General features: G+C 30.4%; 2 protein-coding genes across 11 annotated transcripts; both read left to right on the top strand.

The window, feature by feature from the left end:
- The first annotated feature begins 777 nt into the window (after nucleotides 1–777).
- LOC126864940 (dynamin) lies at nucleotides 778–21,886 on the top strand. Of its 10 annotated transcripts, none has more exons than XM_050616873.1 (18): nucleotides 778–1,339; nucleotides 2,141–2,214; nucleotides 2,665–2,814; nucleotides 2,883–3,086; nucleotides 3,207–3,399; nucleotides 3,482–3,691; nucleotides 4,214–4,413; nucleotides 4,527–4,672; nucleotides 4,754–4,911; nucleotides 6,918–6,944; nucleotides 8,265–8,436; nucleotides 8,512–8,757; nucleotides 9,607–9,618; nucleotides 9,947–10,153; nucleotides 10,416–10,591; nucleotides 11,366–11,491; nucleotides 13,111–13,206; nucleotides 19,788–21,886. In XM_050616873.1, the coding sequence occupies exons 1-18, from the start codon at nucleotides 1,176–1,178 to the stop codon at nucleotides 19,849–19,851; spliced, it is 2,625 nt and encodes an 874-aa protein (XP_050472830.1). In that variant the 5' UTR covers nucleotides 778–1,175; the 3' UTR covers nucleotides 19,852–21,886. The 10 variants fall into 10 exon arrangements, with proteins under 10 accessions (XP_050472830.1, XP_050472834.1, XP_050472825.1 ...); XM_050616868.1 differs by having other exon boundaries at nucleotides 779–1,339; nucleotides 11,303–11,491; XM_050616869.1 differs by lacking the exon at nucleotides 9,607–9,618 and adding an exon at nucleotides 9,176–9,187 and having other exon boundaries at nucleotides 779–1,339; nucleotides 11,303–11,491.
- On the top strand, nucleotides 20,011–23,820 carry LOC126864576 (uncharacterized). The gene is made up of 3 exons (XM_050616029.1): nucleotides 20,011–20,020; nucleotides 22,224–22,513; nucleotides 22,749–23,820. The coding sequence occupies exons 1-3, from the start codon at nucleotides 20,011–20,013 to the stop codon at nucleotides 23,808–23,810; spliced, it is 1,362 nt and encodes a 453-aa protein (XP_050471986.1). The 3' UTR covers nucleotides 23,811–23,820.
- Nucleotides 23,821–23,829: the final 9 nt, after the last annotated feature.

The raw sequence follows: 23,829 nt of genomic DNA, 5'->3' as shown, positions 1-23,829 counted from the left end.
ATATATCTTCCAATAATGTCATTTAAATCCTAGTAATTTTTGTTTTTCTCTTGTACGCTTAATAAAAAGTTTGGAAGACTATTTGATAATTTTACTACGCAAACTCAAAACTACTCAGTAGAAAATTTAAATTTATATCATTCCAATGTTTTCCAAAATTATATACTATCTGAACATTGTATTAGTCATGAAACATTTGATGAAATTACATTTGCAAAAAAATAACTATAATCAGTAATATTGAAAGTATACATTTTAACAGAATAAAAAATGGATTTTGTTTAAATGTTTTTTATACAATTACATAAAATAATTAGCCAATGCATCAGCGCAATGCTAATAATCAGAAATTAATAATTATGATATATATTATTGCCTTTAATTAATAATTACAATGATAATATGACACAATCTATTAAAAAGTTTTAATATTACATATAACTGTATATAATTATTGGACCTTTTGAAATGAATATTTATGGATTAAATATTTGATTATCGATTTTGCAATATATGTAATAGAATCTAGTATTCCTATTGGCCACCGTCTATTTTCTTAATGGTTATAAATGTTCCTCGCCAATAAAAGTATTTACCGCGCAATATTTTAAATGAATAGCTAGATTCAGGAAGAAAATGATAATTTATCATGACTGGATCAGAAAAGGACAAAAGGTATAATTTCAGGTTCCTTCGATAGCAAATCAGTGTGGGACGTGGAAAAAGGTCAGCAGCAGGAGGACGATATGGATTTTATCTTGCAACGAAAAGTGGGTCACAACGAAAACGCCTGTGCGCACGCTTCGATTATCGATTGAAACGTTACGTTTCTTGAGTTCGTACGTTGGATCTCATTTATGTGAATACAGTGACTGTGGATGTTCGTGGAATGAGTTCCTCACAGTAGGCCAGTTGGCTGACATCTCTAGTTCGTTGTCCGTGCGCGATCGCGAGTTTTGGAAAAATGCGGTGAAATTCGATGTATAACAACGTGCCTTCGTGAAATCGGCCATTTTGATAGTGCGTGTTTCACGAAAACGGATAAGATCGTTTCTGGCAGCTACCTTCAACGGTTGTGCGTGGAAGTGGTGGCAGCTCGGTGTCGACCACAGGACACAACCGTAAAACTGAAAACGATAGTGGTCTTGGGCTAGTAAGAAAATAGCCTCAACAAAATGGCAGGAAATACGGGTATGGAACAATTAATCCCAATCGTGAACAAGCTCCAGGATGCATTCACTCAACTCGGGGTGCATATGCAACTTGATCTACCACAGATCGCAGTGGTAGGTGGTCAAAGTGCAGGAAAAAGTTCAGTTCTTGAAAATTTTGTTGGAAAGTAAGTATCTCATGTCCTGTCATTTTAGCGTTTTTCATTTCATTCAGCGTGTAATACTTTCTGATATGTTTTAAGAATTAGAAGAATAATCGAACGTTTGGTTTAAAAGGCGTGGCGAACTACGTCACATTTTAATTCTAATATTTATCATTAGTTATATAAATTCGACTATTCCTCTTTTCTATGCCCCTTTAGGTTAACTATTTTAATCTATCGATCGTGACATCAAAATTAACTATATCTTTATGATTTGAGGCCGCCTACACAGCGACCTGTCAAATGGTTATTTTCCCCGTTGCTATAATATTTAACTTTCTGATAAATTACTCAAAGTATACATGTGTAACTAGGAAAATTATTAATTTAATTGTTCTCGATCTAGACCGCTTAATGTTATATTTTATTAACTTAGCTTTCTCCGGGAGCTATGAATATGTATATTAATGTGATAAAAATGTTAGCAAATTTGTTTAGTGCATCAGTTTCATAAGTATCTTATGCATAATTTTGCTTTGAAAGAATCATTATTAGAATGGTATCAGTAACCACATTTAACTTATTCAATTAAGAAAAAACATAAATGTTGCTAAATATAAAGGTATAATAGTTATAAGATATGTTAATTTCTAACATTTTTCTTTTATCTTTCAAGTTTTAATCTTTAAAAAGTGAATATTATTATATTTAAATATATTATATATATACTTTGACATATCCTAGTATATCCCTAATTTTATGAGATAATTACAATATTATTATTATAGTAATTATTAGATAAGAACAATATTTTTTTGTTTTCAGGGACTTCTTACCTAGAGGATCTGGTATTGTAACCAGACGACCACTTATCTTGCAACTGATTAATAGTACAACTGGTGAGTCATCATAGATAAATAGATTATAAAATTTGTTATATTATGAATGAAAAAAAAAGTTTGACATACATTATAAATTATAATTGCTTTCAAGAGTTTTAATATTACATAAAACCTTTAAATTACACTATGTCAAATTATATAATAACAGTTTATTTTATTATATATTTTAAATTGTTTATACATTGTTCATTATTTTCTTTTGAGATATACTAAATACAAAATTAATACAAGTTTTAATGGCTTGGTATTTCTTATAAAATTTAGTACTATTTATCTGTAATTGTTGTCCGTAAAATTATCATATTTCCTGTAACAATGAGCTTTTGATAAGCAGGAAATCAAGAATATTATCACTTTCAGTATGAAGTGAAGCAATGAAAACTGTTTCAGTAAGATATTACTTAGAAAACTTTACATATTACCAAGTAAATTATTTCTCTATTGTAGAAAATGCTGAATTCTTGCATTGTAAGGGTAAAAAATTTGTGGATTTTGATGAAGTACGGAAGGAAATCGAAGCAGAAACAGACAGAGTTACAGGCAGTAACAAGGGTATTTCTAATATACCAATAAATTTAAGAGTATATTCACCTAATGGTAAATACAGTCTTTTATTATATGTTGATTTATGTTAATAATTTCATTAATATATTTATTATTATTAGTTCTAAATTTGACATTGATTGATTTGCCTGGCCTCACGAAAGTACCAATTGGAGATCAACCAGTAGACATAGAATCTCAAATTAAAGCTATGATTTTTCAGTTTATCAAAAGAGAAAATTGTCTCATATTGGCAGTAACACCAGCAAATACTGATTTGGCAAATAGTGATGCCCTTAAACTTGCTAAAGAAGTAGATCCTCAAGGTACATGTTTTTAAATATTTTAAACTTAACAGATATATTATTATATATATATATATATATATATTATATAAATGTTAACAAATACATGCAGAGAATTATTGACATTGTAAATTGTTTAAGGTGTTCGTACAATTGGCGTTATTACAAAATTAGATCTTATGGATGATGGTACTGATGCAAGAGATATTTTGGAAAATAAATTATTACCCCTAAGACGTGGTTATATAGGTGTCGTTAACAGAAGTCAAAAAGACATAGAAGGTCGAAAAGATATAAAAAATGCTCTAGCAGCAGAGAGGAAATTTTTCTTGAGGTATAGATCAATCATAAAGAATAATTCCATGGATCAATTTTTTAACAGAATGTCTAAAATATTTCTTTTTGTACACATTTAGCCACCCATCTTATCGACACTTGGCAGATAGGTTAGGGACACCATATTTGCAACGCGTTTTAAATCAACAATTAACAAATCATATTAGGGATACTTTACCAGCATTAAGAGACAGATTACAAAAACAGTTGCTTGCACTAGAAAAGGATGTGGAACAGTACAAACATTTCAGACCTGATGATCCTGCCATAAAAACTAAAGCTATGTTACAGTAAGTATTTCTTCCTTCATACAGGCTATTATATGTGAATTTATAATTTCTTTAATTTTGGTAACTTTTATTATATTAGAAAATAAAATAAACTTAATGAAAAAATAATGATACATATATAACAAATAATGTATAAAACATATTATTCTATAATAGATTCATAAGTATTACTTATATAAACTCTTTTCCTTTCCTTAAAATGCATTATGGGTGGAGGGTGTTGATATTTTAGAGCCTTTATTCTTATTTTTCAGATCAATTCAAATGTTTCTGTAGGTATCATACTTTTTTTTCATCCGTGTGTATCATTTGCATGAAAATTTTAATACTTCTTTGTATAACCAACTAGAAAGTGAAAAATAACAACAAATTTTCATTAAAATTAAACATTTTGATGTATTAATGAATTATGTAGAATTTATTTGGCTTTGCAATACTAAATATCATGACTCTCTGCCCATACAACTAATGTTGAGGTTTAGTGCTTGTTTTTATATTGATTGAAAGAAAAACATTTTTAAGGATGATACAACAGCTTCAGTCAGATTTTGAAAGAACTATAGAAGGTTCAGGATCTGCACAAATCAATACGAATGAGCTCAGTGGAGGTGCTAAAATAAACAGATTATTCCATGAACGTTTTCCATTTGAAATAGTTAAAATGGAATTTGATGAAAAAGAACTGAGAAGAGAAATTGCTTTTGCTATTAGGAATATTCATGGTAAATGATTATTTCAGTTTTAATAGTTTATCACTGTAATTTCATTACATGTATATATTGAGATAAGTAAGTGACTTCAAAAATAAATTATTAACAATAGTATAATGTCATAGGTATCAGGGTAGGTTTGTTTACTCCTGATATGGCCTTTGAGGCAATAGTTAAAAAACAAATAAATAGACTCAAAGAACCTAGTCTGAAGTGCGTGGATTTAGTTGTACAAGAACTCAGTAATGTTGTACGCATTTGTACTGACAGGGTAGGTACAGTTTATTAAATTTGTAAGGTCTGTTCTCTTTCGATAACATATTTTTAATATAATTTTCATTTTACATGGTAGATGTCACGTTATCCTAGACTGCGAGAAGAAACGGAACGTATTATAACCACTTATGTTAGACAACGAGAACAATTGTGCAAGGAACAGTTAATACTTTTGGTTGATTGTGAACTTGCATATATGAACACAAATCATGAAGATTTTATTGGTTTTGCCAAGTAAGTTACCTACATTTTGTTATGTGTTTTTGTAGCTACTCAGCCAAATCAAAAGAGTAAATAATATGATAGAAGAATTTAATTTTTGATAATCGCACATCTAGCGCTATATGTTGCTCTTATTATTATATTCATAACTGCAGTTATAGATTTTAGTGTACTTATACATATCTACAAAATTCACTACACTATGCTTAAATAATAAATCTTCAAAATATTAAAAATATTTCCTAAATAAATATTTTAATACAAATATAATAATAAATATTTTTATTACTATTAAATTATTCATGTTTATATAGAACATTTTAACGTAACATAATAAAATAATTTTCTAAACTTGTACAGTATTATCAATTAGAAATATAACATAAATTATGTTTTTTATTATTAAAGACATACAAATATTTTCATAACAAATATTAAATATTATCTTTGAATAAATATAATTTTTGCTAATTCCTCTTTCTTTATAATGATGATAATAATAATAATCTATATTTTTAATATTGAATAAATTTTGCATCATGCATTTTATATCATGTAGATTTTTGATATATGAATTTTTTTTTACCTATACACCATAAAATGCTTGAATCATCAATTCATGATAAACATGATAGACAAATTTAAGTTTTTTTTATAAATCTTACAAACCTTATGAAATCATTAAGTGTATGTCTTGAACATTTCTTTATATCTTTAACAATGAATCACATAATAATATGTTTTATTTCTGATTACTGTACATGCTTAATTAATACTTTTGAGAAACTCGAATTTGCAGTAATGAATTCTATCTATCTTGCATGACTAATGTAAATTCAACACATAATATAATTCACATAATGACAATGTGCTTTACTAATATAATACTTGTAAAAACTAGTTTCATTAGTTTCATTATGGTTATAACTTAAGCTTTTTATGAAATAAAGGAAAAGATGATAAGAAAATTCACCAATTACATATACTGTTAGTTATATTAGTTTGCTTGCAACCTTTTTTTTTGCAAATTAGGAATTATATATATTGATTTGTATTTTATTCTATATAAAATACATATCAATGTATATAATACATATATTTTATACCGTGTGTTCCTGAACTAATATGACTCAAAATAATTTACATTTCGAAACATATTTAGCATAAGACATTTAATATACATTCGACTATATTCATATGACTTTCACAATCAAACTTATACGGTATATTTTATAATCAATGCATGCTATGCCAAAATCAGTTCACATTGCAAGCTTTAAAATAGCGATTCTTAGTTTACTTTGTTCTTTAAAGCTAAGGCACACATTTTTAGTATCATTAATAAATAGTAGAATTTATTGTTATTTTCTCTATTTCATGTACATCTATATGACCCATTGTGTCATATATATTGTCATATTAAATTATATCTCACTTACATTTTTTCTCTTTGCAATACGCATACTTTTAATATTTTAATTCTCTCTTTCTGTATAGCAAACATGAATTTTATTCATTTTTATATTTTGCTTATTTGACACTTTAACATCTTAAAGATTGTAGTTCTTAAATATATCGCGAGAAACGGGTTTAAAAAAGAAAAAATATTAGAAATATTAAAATGATTAGCAATTTCAGTTCAATTTTTGTTTCATATTCAATAATAACATTCTATTTCCGTTTTTAACTTTTTAAATCATATTATGTAAATTATAGAAAAATTTACATAATAGGTTTCCTTTATATTATATAGTTTGCAATAATTGAATTAGGGAATAAGAATACTGTAATTACTGTACAATTTTTTATGTCATTAAAAGGCAAGGCATACTTAATATAAAAAATTATCTATGAATATCAACTGGTATACATATTTTTCACCTTTTTTATACTTATTGCATTAACGAACGTATGTCTTTCCTTGAACTACATGGCATATACACATTTCGTGACATTTCTTTCCATTCATTAATACTTTATATTTCACAATTAAAAAAATTATTTAATTATATCGGCAGCGCGGCAGCCAGTAGCCATAATGCAAGGTAAGAATTATAAAGTACATTGGAACAAAAATTTACACTACATTTTTCTTCCTTTTCTATTATCACGCTCTTAATTTGTTATGCTTATTTTTTATTTAACTTTTTCTAGCTTTCAGTTTTATAACAAAGAACGGAATCCTTAAAAAGCAATATTGAACTCATTTCCCATATAGCAAAAGATTGAAAACTATATTTTTCTAGTGTACTTTAAAGTCTTTTTCTTTTGAATGAAATAAAATTTTATGTGTTTTTATTATTCAGTATTTCATTACTAGTTTAGTGTATAACATCATAAAAGGTTAATACTATTTATACATATATGTACATGTATACACTTTATAGATCATAAGAATAGCACTTGAAATATCATTTTTAATTATTCATATACAAAAAATGGGAGTGGTTTGTGAAAACAAAGAAATAAACTTAACCATCATGAAACATTGTATGCCATTATGAGTAAGCTATTATTAAGTTTTCATTGGCTATATTTTTTTATCTAGTTTTATATATTGTAGAATACAGCCATAATCTATCACAATTTTAAGAATTTGATCTGAATATTTTGTACATAGTTGCACAATTCAACTATATAGTTAAATAGATTATTCATTGCCACAGTCATTCATGAATACTCCAAATCGTATATTTCATACAGCAGCATTAGATTTTAGTTCCATCATTTTTCACATGATTTCACAATATATGTAATATTTGCTTCTGCAATTTTCCATGTGTTATGATCTGCAAAGATATTACAATGTTAATTAAGTAGAAATAATATTGTGTGTATTTATATGTTACAAATAATGTTTGACTGCATATTCAAAAATATTCAACTGCAACATTTAAAGCTGTATGAAAGAGTATGTGCATGGAGTTGTTGTGGCTGTTGTTATAATTCTTATATGTAACTAAAAACAATGTAAAAGGTAAATTTTTGTTTAACACATAAAGATTTCATTATTAATTAGTTATAAATCAAAGATATAGAAGCCATGTAATTATCCTCTCTATATTGTCATTTTGTGATCATGTCTCATTTTCAATATTTTGTATTATAAACACAGATATTTTGAGAAATTAAATTAATTACTTATATTTAATATATTACTTATATTTTACGATGTAAGATTAAATTTGAATATAAACGTTTGTGTACGTTAATACAAAAATTATTGCTAGGTCTTATTCTGCTAGATTTTTTACACAGTAAACTAACAAATTTTTGTGGCAATTTATTACAATGAATTTTGTACATGGGTACTCAAACGTATTTTTTTATTAACATTTCATTATAAATTATACGTTATGTTACAGTGCTCAACAGTCCTCAGAAAATGCTGTTAAATCTGGTCGTCATACATTAGGAAATCAAGTAATACGCAAAGGATACATGTGTATCCACAATCTCGGTATAATGAAAGGTGGTTCAAGAGATTATTGGTTTGTCCTAACGTCAGAGAGTATTTCTTGGTTCAAAGATGAAGAAGTAGGTATTTTTTTGCTATAATGTAGTTAATAACACGTTAATTATGTAAGTTTTATGTATTATTTCCTTGCTTAGGAACGTGAGAAGAAGTATATGCTACCTTTAGATGGATTGAAATTGCGTGACTTGGAACAAGGATTCATGTCCCGACGTCATTTGTTTGCTTTATTTAATCCAGAAGGCAGAAATGTTTATAAGGATTACAAACAGCTTGAACTGAGCTGTGAAACTCAAGATGATGTTGATTCATGGAAAGCTTCTTTCCTCAGGGCTGGTGTATATCCCGAAAAATCAACAGAGCAAGCAAATGGTGAAGGAGAGGTATGTTTCTTATTATATGATTATGCTGTTTATATTCTTTCATATATGTACACAATTAAGTATATTGTATGGTGGAAAATATAACATATTTAGGCCTGGGACACTCGAGTGCCATTCGTCTAATCACTACTCGCGTTTATTTTTTTAGATACAAACAAGATGACAAATTGTATCACGTGTAAATTTATTTATATAAATTTATATATATTGCTGAAACGCAATTGCAAAAATAACGTATGTCACTCGTGCGCACCGATTGTAACGCAACTTCGATAAAAGTATATTGATATATTATGTAATTCTTATTTATAAATTAGTTATTTAATTATTTGTTTTGATTAAAGGAAGAATTATTTATTATTATATTGGAATATATTCTGTTATGTTTATTAGAAAAGATTATTTTGGTTTATTTTAGGATATACAGCGGGTGAGTTAGTACGAGAAATGTAATTAAAATATTTTGTTTGAATTTTATATTTTTAACTGTGTGATGATGTGATGCATTAGTTTGGAAATATTTTAAATTATTATAGTAAATTATTCTTAAGACTATTGTTAAATATCACATTCTAAAAATATTTCAATTATTTATTAGATTTTATGACTAAAGTTCTATTTTAACATCGCAATGTTCATAAACTTTCATTTTATATTAAATACAATAATTATATTGAGAGAAATTGATTCTTTGCATCTTTTGAAAATATATTTAATTTAATAGCGTTTCTTTTTGATACAAGTATGAATTGCGCAATTTGCATATGTTTTATATTATTCAGAAATTAATTAGATTCCAATATTACATTCACAATAGTTATTACATTTTTTGCTTCTAATTAACTAAAGGAAGGATATGAGGTTCGTACAATGTAGAAATTTTGTAGTTATACAGAACACACAACACTTACATGGATATGAAATACCACTACACTTAGCTTTGCTTTTTTGCTGATAATGAATACAATTAAAACATGTATGAATTGTTTGTAAAAATACTTTATGTTTCCCTGCAAGCAAAGTTTCCATTTGAGCACAAGATCAATAACACTTTATTAATTATTGAAATGATGTATTATTTTTTGTTTTTATTTATGTTAACTATGTATGTGACGTTATCTGAAGTATTGCTTTTAACTTCATCATTTCGACAAAGAATGCAGGAAATTTATTATTTCCATATTTATAGGGTGGATCGGAAGCTCAATCATCAATGGATCCTCAACTTGAACGTCAAGTGGAGACCATTAGAAATCTTGTGGATTCGTACATGAAAATTGTCACAAAAACAACTCGTGATTTGGTTCCAAAGACAATTATGCATTTGATTATAAACAATGCAAAGGATTTCATTAATGGAGAGTTACTGGCACATCTATATGCAAGTGGTGATCAGGTAAAATACATATGAATTTAGTATATTGTAATTTTATATCCACAAATAAATTTCCAATGTTCTCCTAAGCTTATTATTTAAAATTTTACTGTTTATTCCTAATGAAATAATATTTCAAGGAATACTTTTTATTTTTTTCCATTAACAACAATTTTTTTGTAAAATCATTACATACACTAAATACTTACAGTATTCTAGTCTTTTCTGCCAAATTTATTGTATACTTCAAATTTAGAAAAAAGTATGTGGACGTGAATTACAGGCTTCAATGATGGAAGAATCACCCGAAGAAGCACAAAAACGAGAGGAAATGCTACGCATGTATCATGCATGTAAGGAGGCACTTCGTATTATTGGAGATGTTTCGATGGCGACAGTATCTACTCCAGTACCACCACCTGTGAAAAATGATTGGCTAGCATCTGGGGAAAATCCAAGGTAACAATTATGTTATTATTTTCATTGTCGCTTATGCATTTAACTAATTTATTATCTTTCAATCTTGTACTGCCTGCTTTTGCCTCATACACTTGAACACCATTGAAACAGTCTTGGGTAAGAGTTACTATGTACATTTATTATACTAACTAAAATTTGTTCTCTTTTTTCAAATGTACACTTATTTCTCTGCTTTGTAGTTTTATTTCAAGTATGTAGGTCCACCGATATTTACTTTGAAAAATTATTTTATCGTTTATACGTTTCTTATGTTTTGCATAAAATTAGAAAGAATTTCCTATGATATTTTTATTTGCACATAAATTACATATATTTGAATACCTGTTAGAGTGAAAGCATTTAAAAATGTTTTTAATATTAAATTGTAGTACAGTGTAAATTATAAATAAGAAAAGATTGTGTGTTCTAATCTCAATTACGACAGTATAATAAATATACAGCCTTTATGGAAAATAAGCTGTTCAATGTATAGAAAAGTCTTTAATAAATCAGTGAAAATTTATATTTCATTCGTCTCTTGATTGCAAATTTCAACTGTGATAAGTTAACAAACCATACAGAAAAGAGGCTATATAACTTTTTTTTAATGCCCTACACACCATGAATATTTCGTGTTCTCTTATTTTTATCTTTTGCTTTCTACATAGGAGCAATAAATATAACAGCTATTGTTCATTTTATGTGTTACAGGTTATCACCACCATCTCCTGGTGGGCCAAGACGCGGAGTGACACAGCCACCACCTCTTTCTAGTTCTCGAGCCCCACCTCCGGTTCCGTCTGGTGGTCGACCAGCACCGGCTATTCCTAACCGACCTGGACCTGGTGGACCTCCGCCAGCCCGTGCCACACCTGGCCTACCTCCTCCTCTTATACCATCGTAAGTACTAAGAATTTAATATAATTTTCATCCAATTTAACGGAATTGTACCTTGTGAAGTAGTACAGAGAATTTAAAGAGACAAAACGTTTGGAACACTCTGTACTATCGAGTATCTTTCGATTGTCGAGTTTCTCACAAATTTTGCACAATGTTCTGTTAGTTTGTGTTGAGGTAGTCTTGTGTCTTAATTACAAAGTAGAGGTCCTTTTTTTTCTTAAACGTCACGAAATGTTTTAAAGAGAAATTTGCAGTTGCTTGTCCTCCATAGCTTTGTCTAATTGGGGCTTTGGTGCTAACTTCACTTTCTATTGCAGGCGCCGACAATAAGTCATCGCACTAACTCGCCTATTCACTACTAATTAATATACATATATACATATATCAATTGCATCTAGTCAGTGTATATTTTACACGAGATACAATTTCCTAATGCTATATGTTTTGTCTGCAAGTATTATGAATTATTATTGTTAATTAGGGGTGTGTAAGTTGTATAAAAATTAATAAACTTGTGAATATTTGTATTAGTTAGAGATTAAAAAGAACTTCCAAGAACTTTGACGGGCGATTTATCTTATACGTATTACGCATTATATCAGTAATATATCAAATTATTTCATGGTCCAATTACTTCGTAAGAACGAGCGAGGAACTATTATCCGTATTGTTTCGTCGTTTTCATATTATTTAACAAATATTATAGAAATATGCTGCTCGCTTTTTGTAATCATCCTAAACAAATTTATACAATGCCGATGTAATGTTACAAAATTGCACACCTCTAATTAACAATCTAAGTGTCTACGATATATTTAATCGGTACTAATGACAAAAAGTATGTATAAATAGATCACGATTCATTCGCGACGAACAAAGAAAAATGAGGTAGAATGACATTTGTTTCATTGTAAATTAGTTGAATGAAATTGTAAATTATATCTGTATATACAACTAAGAACGTTGTAAAATAAATGATCTTGAGTTCTTATCACAGGTGGTGGATAAGTATTCATTCGCTTTACTAACAGCATGACATTTTAATTGTCGCGTAAATGAAATACATTTTCAATCGATTCGCAGAGCGATATTTCAATCGATGTAAAAACCTGTATGAGAGAATGTGATACATGAATATATACGGAATAAGTTTTGCCATAACGTGTTGCATTTGCATTTGGCAGCTTCTGAAACTCTCTTAATATTACTGCTTTCTTGCCATCGTTGATTCAATTGGTAAAATCACAGAAAAAGCGAGAAAAATTGATTTTAATATTGTCAACTATTTTGTCATTATGGGGGATGAATGTGTCGGTGCCTGCATTGAAAACATTCTTTCTATTGAACGAATATCAAGCAGTTGATCGTCAACGCTCTATTACTCGTTATCGAATTCCCGCGTCTGTCGCTTAGTAGAACCACGCGAGAGATTACACATACTTCTTAGGACATTCGAGGATGCACGATATCAGTCTAAAATGTAGTGCATCATGCAGATATTAATTTAAATTACCATATATTAGTCGAATTCTCTCTTTATATAGTAGCATACTATTGATAAGGCATTGAAAACAAATAAGATTTGTAGTAAAAGCTTAGTGTCCGTGGTGTATGTTTAGTCGTGGGGGTGGTCTTCAGCAGAGGGTGACGCAAGCTGCGACGCAGGCCGCTGCTAATGCCGCCGTGAACGAGCTGATGGAAGCATTCAAGATCAAGTAAATACTCTTGCTGCCTCATAACTCTTTTTTTATATGCGAGATATCTTGCTCTTTTAACCACGATAATGAATTATTATGGGCAATCTTATTTAAGTTGCGCTAGATTGGTAGACTGTTCAGGGTTGAGAATGAACACTAATTTGATGTCTCACTGTTTTCCGATAGTGTGTTTCGATAACCAATTTTTGCGAATTATAACCAGCTATGTTTTTTTTTTATCTCCCTCGCTCTCTCTTTCTCTCTCTCTCTCTCTCTCTCTCTCTCTCTTGCATGATCCGAAAAATTGGATTAATAGCGATGATGTTGCCTTCAACGTTATATATCGTTATTCGACATACATACGTGTGCGAGATATAGACATTATATATACATATTGAAAGAAAAGAGAGTGAACATCCCTGTGCACACGCTATAGAAAAAAATATACGTGTGTAAGGGAATACCTCTGTATATTTGTAAGACATGTAATTCGCTTCGTTACATTCCATATGTATGTTGTTCTTACTTCGTAAAGTAGTTTATTGTTAAAAGGAAATAAATATTCTTTCATGAACTGTAGAATGATGACGTGTATTGTGTAATCCCAGAAAGCATAAAAAGCTGTAAGACCTGATATAACATATAATTTATTGCTGTTTCGCTTTGGATGCTGATATCAAGTATTGAATACTTGTACATACATATCTTCTTGCTTAGAGATATTTAAAGAAAGGAGTTCAATTTTTTAGACCGATATATTTATATCTCCAGTGACTCTATATCCTGGAAAGTCTACCAGAACCCTACGATGTGATCAAAGGTAGTTTCGATTAGGCGAAAGTCCGATTCCGATTGCGATGTCAAAATTCATTCCCTGAATTTTCATAAAATAAAATAAAAAATGTCATGCTGTTGGGCAAAAGTTGTCGACAATTATTATTGAATGTTCGTTTTATCGCATCTGTTCGATCGATTTCTAATCGGCGACAACTGCGTTACAAATAAGTTTTAGTATCTGTAATTATTAATTGCGTGACTCAAACACAGTCACATATATACACACACAGATACACATTACACACTGTTTCTCTACCTCTTTAGATGTCACCACACTTTATTCCATTCTTAGCCATTAATATTAAAACTGTCATATAGAGTTATACATATATACATACATAGCTATCCCTAATGAAGTATTAATGAAAAAAAAATGTGCTCAGACATAGGATGTGATATAGCGTAGAGTGCTTCAAGGATTTTGCATGAAAATCCTGAGTCGCGAACTCTCTCCCTCCCTCTGAATAGTCTTAATAAAAGAAGATTAATACTAACGATACCGAATGAGAATAATAAATATATATTATATATATACAATACAATACTAATCGTATGTCGTTATAATGTATAATGAATGTATATCACTCAGCATGCGTTCAGGAGCTGCGTTATATTTGGAAAAGGTATTTGTTGTTTCTTATGCTCCTCGACCGTGTTTAGCAAATTAAATCAATTATACATGTACATATATAAGGAAAGGAAATATGATGTATTCTACTACATTCTTGTAATTAAATCCACGGGACGCGATGTGCTTTCAGATTTATGTAGTACACATGTTTGATGATCAAGAATGCTCCTCTCTGTACTATATTCGGAATATTTATGTATAAACTTTTGAATAAGATTATACAAAAAGGAAACTTATTGGTAAACAGATGAAACATTTGATGATACTTAACTCTTAAATAGCTGCAGAATCGTTTACTACAGAAATGTTTAAATTAAAAATTATATTAGCTTTTTACAAAAATGGCATATGTATTTCATATATTATTTTCACGAATTTATCTTTTACTTTTTTACTTGTTATAAATAATAGAAGTTTCGTTATCAATATTATCGTAATTAATTGTTAAGAAGTTTCGACGCATTTACCGACAACGCTATCACATTTTGCGTTATAATTACTCGACTTAGAGTAAACTTTGTCCCACTTCAACGTGACTTTTACATATTGCATACATGTATGTATAAACATTTTTTTATGAGCAAATTATTCGTCATTGCAAGAACGATACCATGCAAAGAGAAGGATTAAGTCTGTTACCAGTGACGCGTGAAGTATCGAGGACAATGATCAAAGTGCCACTATGAAAAAAGAAAAACAAAGGAAGGGAAGAAGAAAAGAGAATATGTATTACTTTCCATTAGAGCAAAATATCGAAGGTTTATCTTGGGCAAATAGTAACTATGAAAGAGCGTTGAGGACAATGATTCGCATTTGCCGCGTCGCTATATCTTTCGTGTTTGTTCTGATCGATCGAATCAAAGAAGAGGCAATCTCGATGATGTATTCTCAATTCTAAATTGAGTGAAATCCATTGTTAACTCGTTCGTTTCAGTGTTAAAAGGGCCTAATAATATTCATTGATGTCGTTCCACCATACATATAGAGATGTATTTATTTACGTCAAATTTACGTAAGAGCCGCCACCTTCTCTTTTCCAAAGATAATGTCTACACATATAAATTGATATTTTGCGTTAAAGAAAATGGCTTTTGGAAAACAAGATTAGATGAGGATCAAACTTACAGTCTGAGTGAAAGCACATCGCATTCGCAAATCGAATTATCTAACGCCTGTTGATACTGGACACAACCTTTAATCCGTAATTTAAATTATTCGCTGAGTACTAATAGATTGAATTGTACCGTGTACGTTGTTCTCTATCAAGGAAATGAAAAGAATTACGGGAAGATAGACACAGACATACACAAAAAGAACAGGAAACTCGGAAAAGCGAACAATCACAAGTGGTATTATTGTAATGTTATTGTACAGATATATATATATATATGTATGTGTGTGTGTATATATATATATTATGTTGTTTTATATATATATATATATATATATATATATATATATATATACACATACATACATACATATACATATATACATATGTCTATTGATCATTTTATGCACCGTAATTCCAGAATTAAGTAGATCATACATTGAAACTACCGAAGTGATTGTGATTACGATTCACAAATTGTGAATACAATTATAATTATAATTATTATAATTATTGTTATTATTAACGATATCATTATATTGTATATTGTACAGGATAAGAAAGATAACGTTATTCGTTTCAGTAGCGTGTCAGATTTCTTGCTCGATAGATCGTGAATTTTTATTTTCGTAAAGTTACATACTTTAGCATGGTTCCTTTAGACACAAGTCTTATGAGTATTAAAAAGACGATAGAGATACAAGTAGATGTACAAGCCTCGTAAGTGCGTGGCGTTGCATTTCAATAACATTGGGTATATCAAGTAGTAGAAACGTGCAAAGAAAAATTGTTCTTCAGTACGTACAGGTTCTTATATGTTCATCAACAGTATTCTGCGGTTCCACCCTTCGAGATTATATTTCAAGTTTTTTACATCACTTCTTGTACCTTTACAACTACAAAAATTTTTGTCTAGTTCGTCGAATATGCGTTTTTGGCCTTTGGTACCAATATACGTGTACGTTGAAACTATTTGTGAAAATTAGATGAAAAAGATTTTTACATTGACATTTAATTTGTGATTCGTACAAATTTTGATTACTAATGGCAATACCCGATTGGGTGGAATCTTTATTTCAAGTATTACAACGAAAAACGACAAGTGAAGTTGCCATCAGCGAATCGTGAAGGAAAGAATCTTCACGGTTTCCTACTTGATGCGTCTTTACGTTCGTACCGTCAATTAACAATTAATCGATTGCTTTGTTTCCAAAGAAGAAAAAAGGAGAAATCTCCGTACATTTTAACTTTTACTTCATGTTGTACGATCTATGATAAATACATTTTTTGGGTATTGGGCCTAAAATGAGATCTTTGAAAATAAGCTCGGCTTTTGTGACTAGATCCAATGAAAATAGCGTTAACCGTGTTTAGCGATTACTCTATTTAGAGACCGATTGTGGATGCAAAAAAAGCAAAGAAATCATAAGGTCCTTTGTGAACATAAAATACAAATATTGTTGCCGCACTTTAGCATTTAATCGTTCAATCGAAAGGCGATCCTGAACGTACCTACGATAAAATTAATTGAATACTTTTCAAAATCAGGTGCAAATTTTGTAACCTAATAATTATATAATGCTCGGTTCAAACGTATAGTATTCATTTGTCTGAATTAAAAATACTATTTCTTTACCGTGTATATTTCGATTGTTTAATACCATCCTGTGCTGACATAAGTACGTTCAGATTGTCCCACGTTCCAGAGAGAGGAAGAGAAGAGAATAAATCGCGCAGGAAAAACAGAAGAGAGCAGATCGATGAATGAGATTTCATGACTGCAACACGCATCCTATTCACGCGACAGATTATATTGTTACATGCTTCCATCGAAAAGCCTTAAATGCAGAGAAATTCTAGTTAAAAAGGTTACTTTGCGTAAGACGGATCATCGAGTAATAAGCGTGATATAATAAACGTATACAATCTCACGTAACAAGAACATGCGAACGATGGAAATGAATGATGGTAAATGAGCGATAAAGACGAATATGTAATTAATAAAAATCGATGGAAATACTATTCGTGGCTGGATTCGTCGCCGACGTTATTTTCACGTGGTTAAAATTTAGATGGACGTCGGAACGAATCGTAGACAACAGATCTCTAAGTAACCCACGTGTTATCAATGGATCGATCCTTGATAAAAATGATTCGAAAAATTAAAAACAAGTATTCAACGTTTCTGAAGATGTCAATAGAGCTTACTGCTAGTTTTTAATTACATTAGTAAATTTTTCATAATTTTTATACCTGTTATACCCTTGATTTTTGATAGAAATGATCTTTTTCTACATCTCACTACAAGAGAAAGCGATTGTTCGTTGAACTCGATCACCGATATTCATCCGCGAACATTTGTTGTAAAAAATATTTCGTAAATTCAAAACAAGGAGAACATTGACAAGGGGGGTTACTTAGCAAATTATTCTATGTGGATTGTGCACCTTACACGATTCACCATATTGTAATATCGCGCGATGGTCGCGTAATATTTCCATACACCGTTTTACTGCAATATAATTGTATATATAGAAAAAAATAACATGTTATAAATTCAAAATGTATATCTACATATATACATACGTACGTACATATAGATATATTCATATATGTGCAAAAATGAAAATTGGGAGAGAAGCGTGTGTTATTATCTGATGACCGGAAACGCATTTCCGCTGGGGAAATTAGTATCCAATGAGATTAACGTTCGATTACTGCGGCTGGATAGTGTTCTTATCGTGTTGTAACACTTGTGTTTAATGTGTTGACCACGTTTTTTACATGTTCCATTAATTCTTCTCTGATTCTCGCTTAATTCCATATACCGTTGCGTGCAAATAACAAGTAATATTTTTTAATAGAGTATGTGCGAGATTGTCCTGATTGTTCCCGCACGCTGAGATGCGTATTCGCGTTCTGCGTTATTTTTTGTTTTCTTTCTCTTCTTTTGTAATCAAATCACTGTCCAATGTCTGCCACCTTTTTAATATTTTTTCCCATAAAAGCATCCAGGATCTTACCTCGTGAAGTATTTTACATACGAATCAATTCAATTGTATTTATCTGTATCCAAAGGACGTTTGAAAAGATGCAATTAAAGTTAAGATTTCATTGAAAATGTCTAAAGGTATGTAAATTTAAAAACGGTTGCGAAAAATTGTAGAATGAACGTCCTTTTTATACATTCATTTCTGCATGCGTTTTTGCTACTGCTTGAGCATGTGCAATTGGATTTTTTCTTTTTTTTTTTTTCCTTTTTGTTTTTTGCAGATCATCATCCCATGTTGTATTTAATGACGTCATTTATTCGTTTATTATTATAAGTACTTTCTTTCTTTGTGCGCTTTACAGAACAAATTCGTAGTGTATTTTTGTCGTTATTATTTACAAGTACATACATTCATATTGGAGGAGACGATATGTCTGTTGCAGTTTACTCTCTGTTATATATTCGACAATTATTATTACTTCTCTTAACCCCAATTTTATAACGGAAAATATATTCTATCTCATATAAAATACTCTCATTCTCATATCATAGCTTAATAAAGTAAATATTAGCAATGCCCAATTAGATTTATTCACTTGGATTTGTTACGTATATAATTTCTAAAGTGAAGTAAATTTAATTGGTCTTTGCATAGCTTTACTCAGTCTCTCCAAATGCGAATTAAAATATATTTAAAGAATAGAAAATATCATTTTGTTAGACAATATGTCTTCGATTTTTCGAGAAAAATGAAATGTGACAAGCACTTACAATACAAATAAATTTTTGATTTTACATACAATTTAAAAATATATGAAAACTATAGAATTCAATAAATTTTATTTAAAAAGAAATGCACAGTATTTTTCACAAATTATACGATTATCTTCGCATTCGAAGGGCAAAATTATGTTTCGTGTTCGCGCGACGTTCATCACCGCTTTACTTGTTTAAAGTAATAATCAATCGTCGCGTCTCAAACACTTTGGTGAGAAGCACCGAGTACTTAATCACTGTCTGTGTTATAGGCGTCCTGTACCCAATATTCCTCCCCGAATTCCCGACAGACCGTACTACGGCCGATTAAACTGAGCTAATCCATGGAAAGCACACGACATCTGTGCACATCCACGCCCGAAAGTATTCGAAGAGTTTCGTTCTGAAACAAGCCGATGACCGGGACACGAAAACGAGCTCAGGACGAAGAGATGGAAGACGTTACCCAACATTTTTAAGTGGGTGATAGATGAGATGAATTCGGGTGAGAGATCCCCTCCAGGATCAGAACGCACGTCCTTTTCAGATCTGTGTCCTCCTTTAATTTTGGTAAATGTCGTTGCACAAAAATTGTTGATCGTTTTCGTCCGCGTAAAGAAGATCGGAAAGGAGGGACGTGATCGATGAACGGAGCAGGAGGAACAAGGCTGTGCCACAAAAACAAAACGGAAGAGGAAGAGGGACCAAGAAATGAACAGACGAGAGCCATTGTAAGGGAAGAAGACGGTTTACTAGTCTGTTACTATTAGCGATCAGTCGACAGCCAGAGATCCAATTAGTCACTTCTACTTCTTCTTTCTCTCTTGATATTTCATCTTCTATGTTATTTATAACGTCGTTAGACGTGTTAGATTACATGTTAGTTGTTAAGTATTAAAAGAATCGTCGATGTGCTGGATGCGCACGACGAATGCTGGAGGAACGATTGTTAGCTTGTGTAAGATGCATCTTCCGGCAAGAAGTGACACGGTTATTCTTTTAAGACTCGTTAGCGACTTCGTTTTCTTTCATTAATGGTTATCAGTATTATAAAACAAAGGGAAGAATCGAAATCGAAATATGTATTCATCCTCATGGACTGCGGATGTTATGAACACAACTAAAAAGACTTCTTCTAAATGTATCTCTTAAATATTCTAAGTGTTATATAAAGAGTTCTTTACATTGGACATTTTGTATATTTTTACGTATTATATATATTTTACACGTTTTTACGTACATATCTAAGTTTTCTATGCATGAACATCCGCAGTCTAATGATATATTATTTAAAATCGGCAAACCTTGTTACTGTTTATTATTAATTTATCAGTCTGCGTCAATCGATTAAGAACTTTTCGTAAATATAGCAATGGAAACTAGAACTTCTAAAACGTTTAGGAAAACCATAGACATGAAAATTATAATTAAATAGTCATCGGTTTTTGCTTCTTGTCCGGGGACTCGCTAACAAGGTATTGTTCAAATGAGATTCGTGGACGACGTAACGCGCAACCCGATTACCTCGATTTTAGGAACTTACTAGAGCAAAAGAATACACACGGTTCACCCTACGATTCGTTTAATTGACGGGTGAACGAAATACGAAATGAAAATATTCGATCGACAACAGCATTCCAGAAATGTCCGTGTGCATGCCTTTGCAAAACAAAACAAAAACAAGGTATACATACATACATATATATATGTATGTATGTATGTATGTATGTATAAATATAGAATGGGTGAAACCACTACGAATCATATTGTGATAATCACATGAAATGCAACAGTCCTTTTTGTACGGTTAATTTATTGAAGTACGATGACGATGCCATTTTACAGCTCGAATTTAGGGAAAAATATGATACAATTTACGGACAACGAATTACGGAACAGGAATCCACCAATTTGATCTTTTTGCGGTTGAAAACGGAATTAGATGTACATGTAACGCGCGAAAACTTCAATCATTTTTACCTTTTTTTCTTGTTACATTTGCATCTTAACGCGGTAGCTGTCATGATATAGATGCTTTTGAGGGATAGGATACAGGAAAGCCAGGGTCGTGTCCTGTTCCTCAGAAAATATTAATTATTTTAAAACAGAAGCCAATGTTGTAGATAGGAGAAAAAAAAACAAACAATTGTACATATAAAATCAAATACGAGTATAGTATTACGTGTCGATTTATATGAGAAGGTGGAAGCATTTTTTGTCTTTCCCCATACCATCTCTTTTTTTTTCATTTTGTATTGAACCAAACTTCACGCGTTGATAACCGATCCACTATGATATACGACACCGACTGACATTTAATGTAAGTATCTAGGACTCATACGACGAATCAAATAAACGATATTTAATACGAGCTCATAATCCTTTAATTGCTTTCCAGCACGTCTGAACCTTCCGGTAGTCAATTTTTCTTTCTTATTCAGTATGTATGCGTCAGCAAATTCTTGTTTCCTGTCTTGGTTATATTTTATAACGATAACGTCAATACTACCCGATATTCCCATTTAAAAATGCAACTCAATATATCTTTATGTTAATATTCAATTATGGTGGAAAAACTCTATTATATATATCTTCTTCTTCATCATTAAGGATCCTTTAATTTTTGCAGTAAATCATGATAATGGTATACGTGATATATACATGAAGATTATATTGATCTTTAGAAATTACATATGTACTTTAAACAGCCGAGCTAGTTATAATCAGTATGGCGGCATGTTATCGCGATCAACGAAGAATGGGTCAAATGATCGATCAAATGAAAATACTTGCCAGTAATTTGGATGAGTTACGTGCTGAAATTAATGCATTAAGAAATACTTACTTGCGAAACGAAGAGGATCTTCCACATGCAAATGATTTCAAACGAAATAGGAGTAGCGAAATTAATATTTTACATAAATTAAGAAGATATATGAGGAAAGTAACAAACATATACACATTGAGAAAAAGACAAAAACGTGATAAAATTCGAGAGGTATATTATTTACAACATGTGTATATTGAAATATTTACCAATTAGTTTATGCTATTTGTTTTTGTTATTAAATGTTAAAAGTAAAGAGAATTCATGTTTAGTTATGTATATGTACATCACTATTACTACGAAAGTGATTATTTCTTGAAAGTTTGCAGATTAATGTAGTTTTTATGTATAAATGATTTTTATTTTTTATAAAATTACAATTTTATTCTATATATCTTGTTACCAGTCTTATTATCCCTGTACGAATATGGACCCTGCATTACCTACGTTTTTAAACTGCATCATTCGTACCCGAAAAAAAGAAAATATGTTACAAATACCAGCTAGGATTAAATATTTGAAAAGTCAAGGCAACCAAACGAACGAGAATGTCGGAAGTCGGCACTATATAACGAAACGTCCATCAGCATCTATGGACACTGAAAATACAAACTATCACGGATCATTATTCACAAAACATGGAAATGAACAATATAATAAAATAATATTTCCAAAACAAAATACAACTCTTGTTCCACATTGTTCCGAAATAAGTTGTGAATTAGATTTCCAAATTGAAAACTCAATATTTTCCTCTGGATCCAATGTGAATATTTTTTCAGATTCGTATACTTTAAAAAATTGTCCAGAAAATACAAAAGTAGTTTTGTCAAATGGTAATAACAAGCAATCTGCAACAAAATGTACGCAAACAAGAATAGCAAAACTGGGACGAAAGTCCAAAAATTTTAATTTTTATTCTAAACGACCTAATCTTTGCTTTTCTAAAATAAAGAATGCTGTGATTGAAAAAAGAATTATAAGAAATTCGAATGAGCGTACGTTTACGATACGTCGAGAAGTCAATAATACGAAGAATTATCCAAATTTGAAGAAAAATCGTTCTGAACAATGTTCGTGTAGAAAGAAAAGAAACAATTTTACCCAATTGAATGGTGAAAACACGGGTGGACAAAATTTTCCCATCGAAAAAAATATAAAAAAAATTAAAAATAACTTATCTATAAAAAACATGCTCGAAAATCTACTGCCTGTTACAGAACCAGAGTTATCGTCTTCGTTACTTTCTTTGGAGTTAGATATTAATATTTCTAATAATTCCAGTAACATCGAGGAATTTTCAGAACGTAGAAAACCAAGAACTTATATAATACGTCAAACAACACAGGAATGTAATCGAAATAACTGGTTGAATAATTTTGAGAAGAGTGTCGTTTGTGTGGAACATACTTCCGATTTGACCCTTTCTTCATATAGTTTTTCTAATCACAATGTTCATTTTAATTAAGGGAAGTATTCGTAGTTAT

This window comes from Bombus huntii, chromosome 4 (genome assembly GCF_024542735.1).
Source record: "Bombus huntii isolate Logan2020A chromosome 4, iyBomHunt1.1, whole genome shotgun sequence".
Lineage (NCBI taxonomy): Eukaryota > Metazoa > Arthropoda > Insecta > Hymenoptera > Apidae > Bombus > Bombus huntii.
This window is presented reverse-complemented; position numbering and strand designations above follow the sequence as displayed.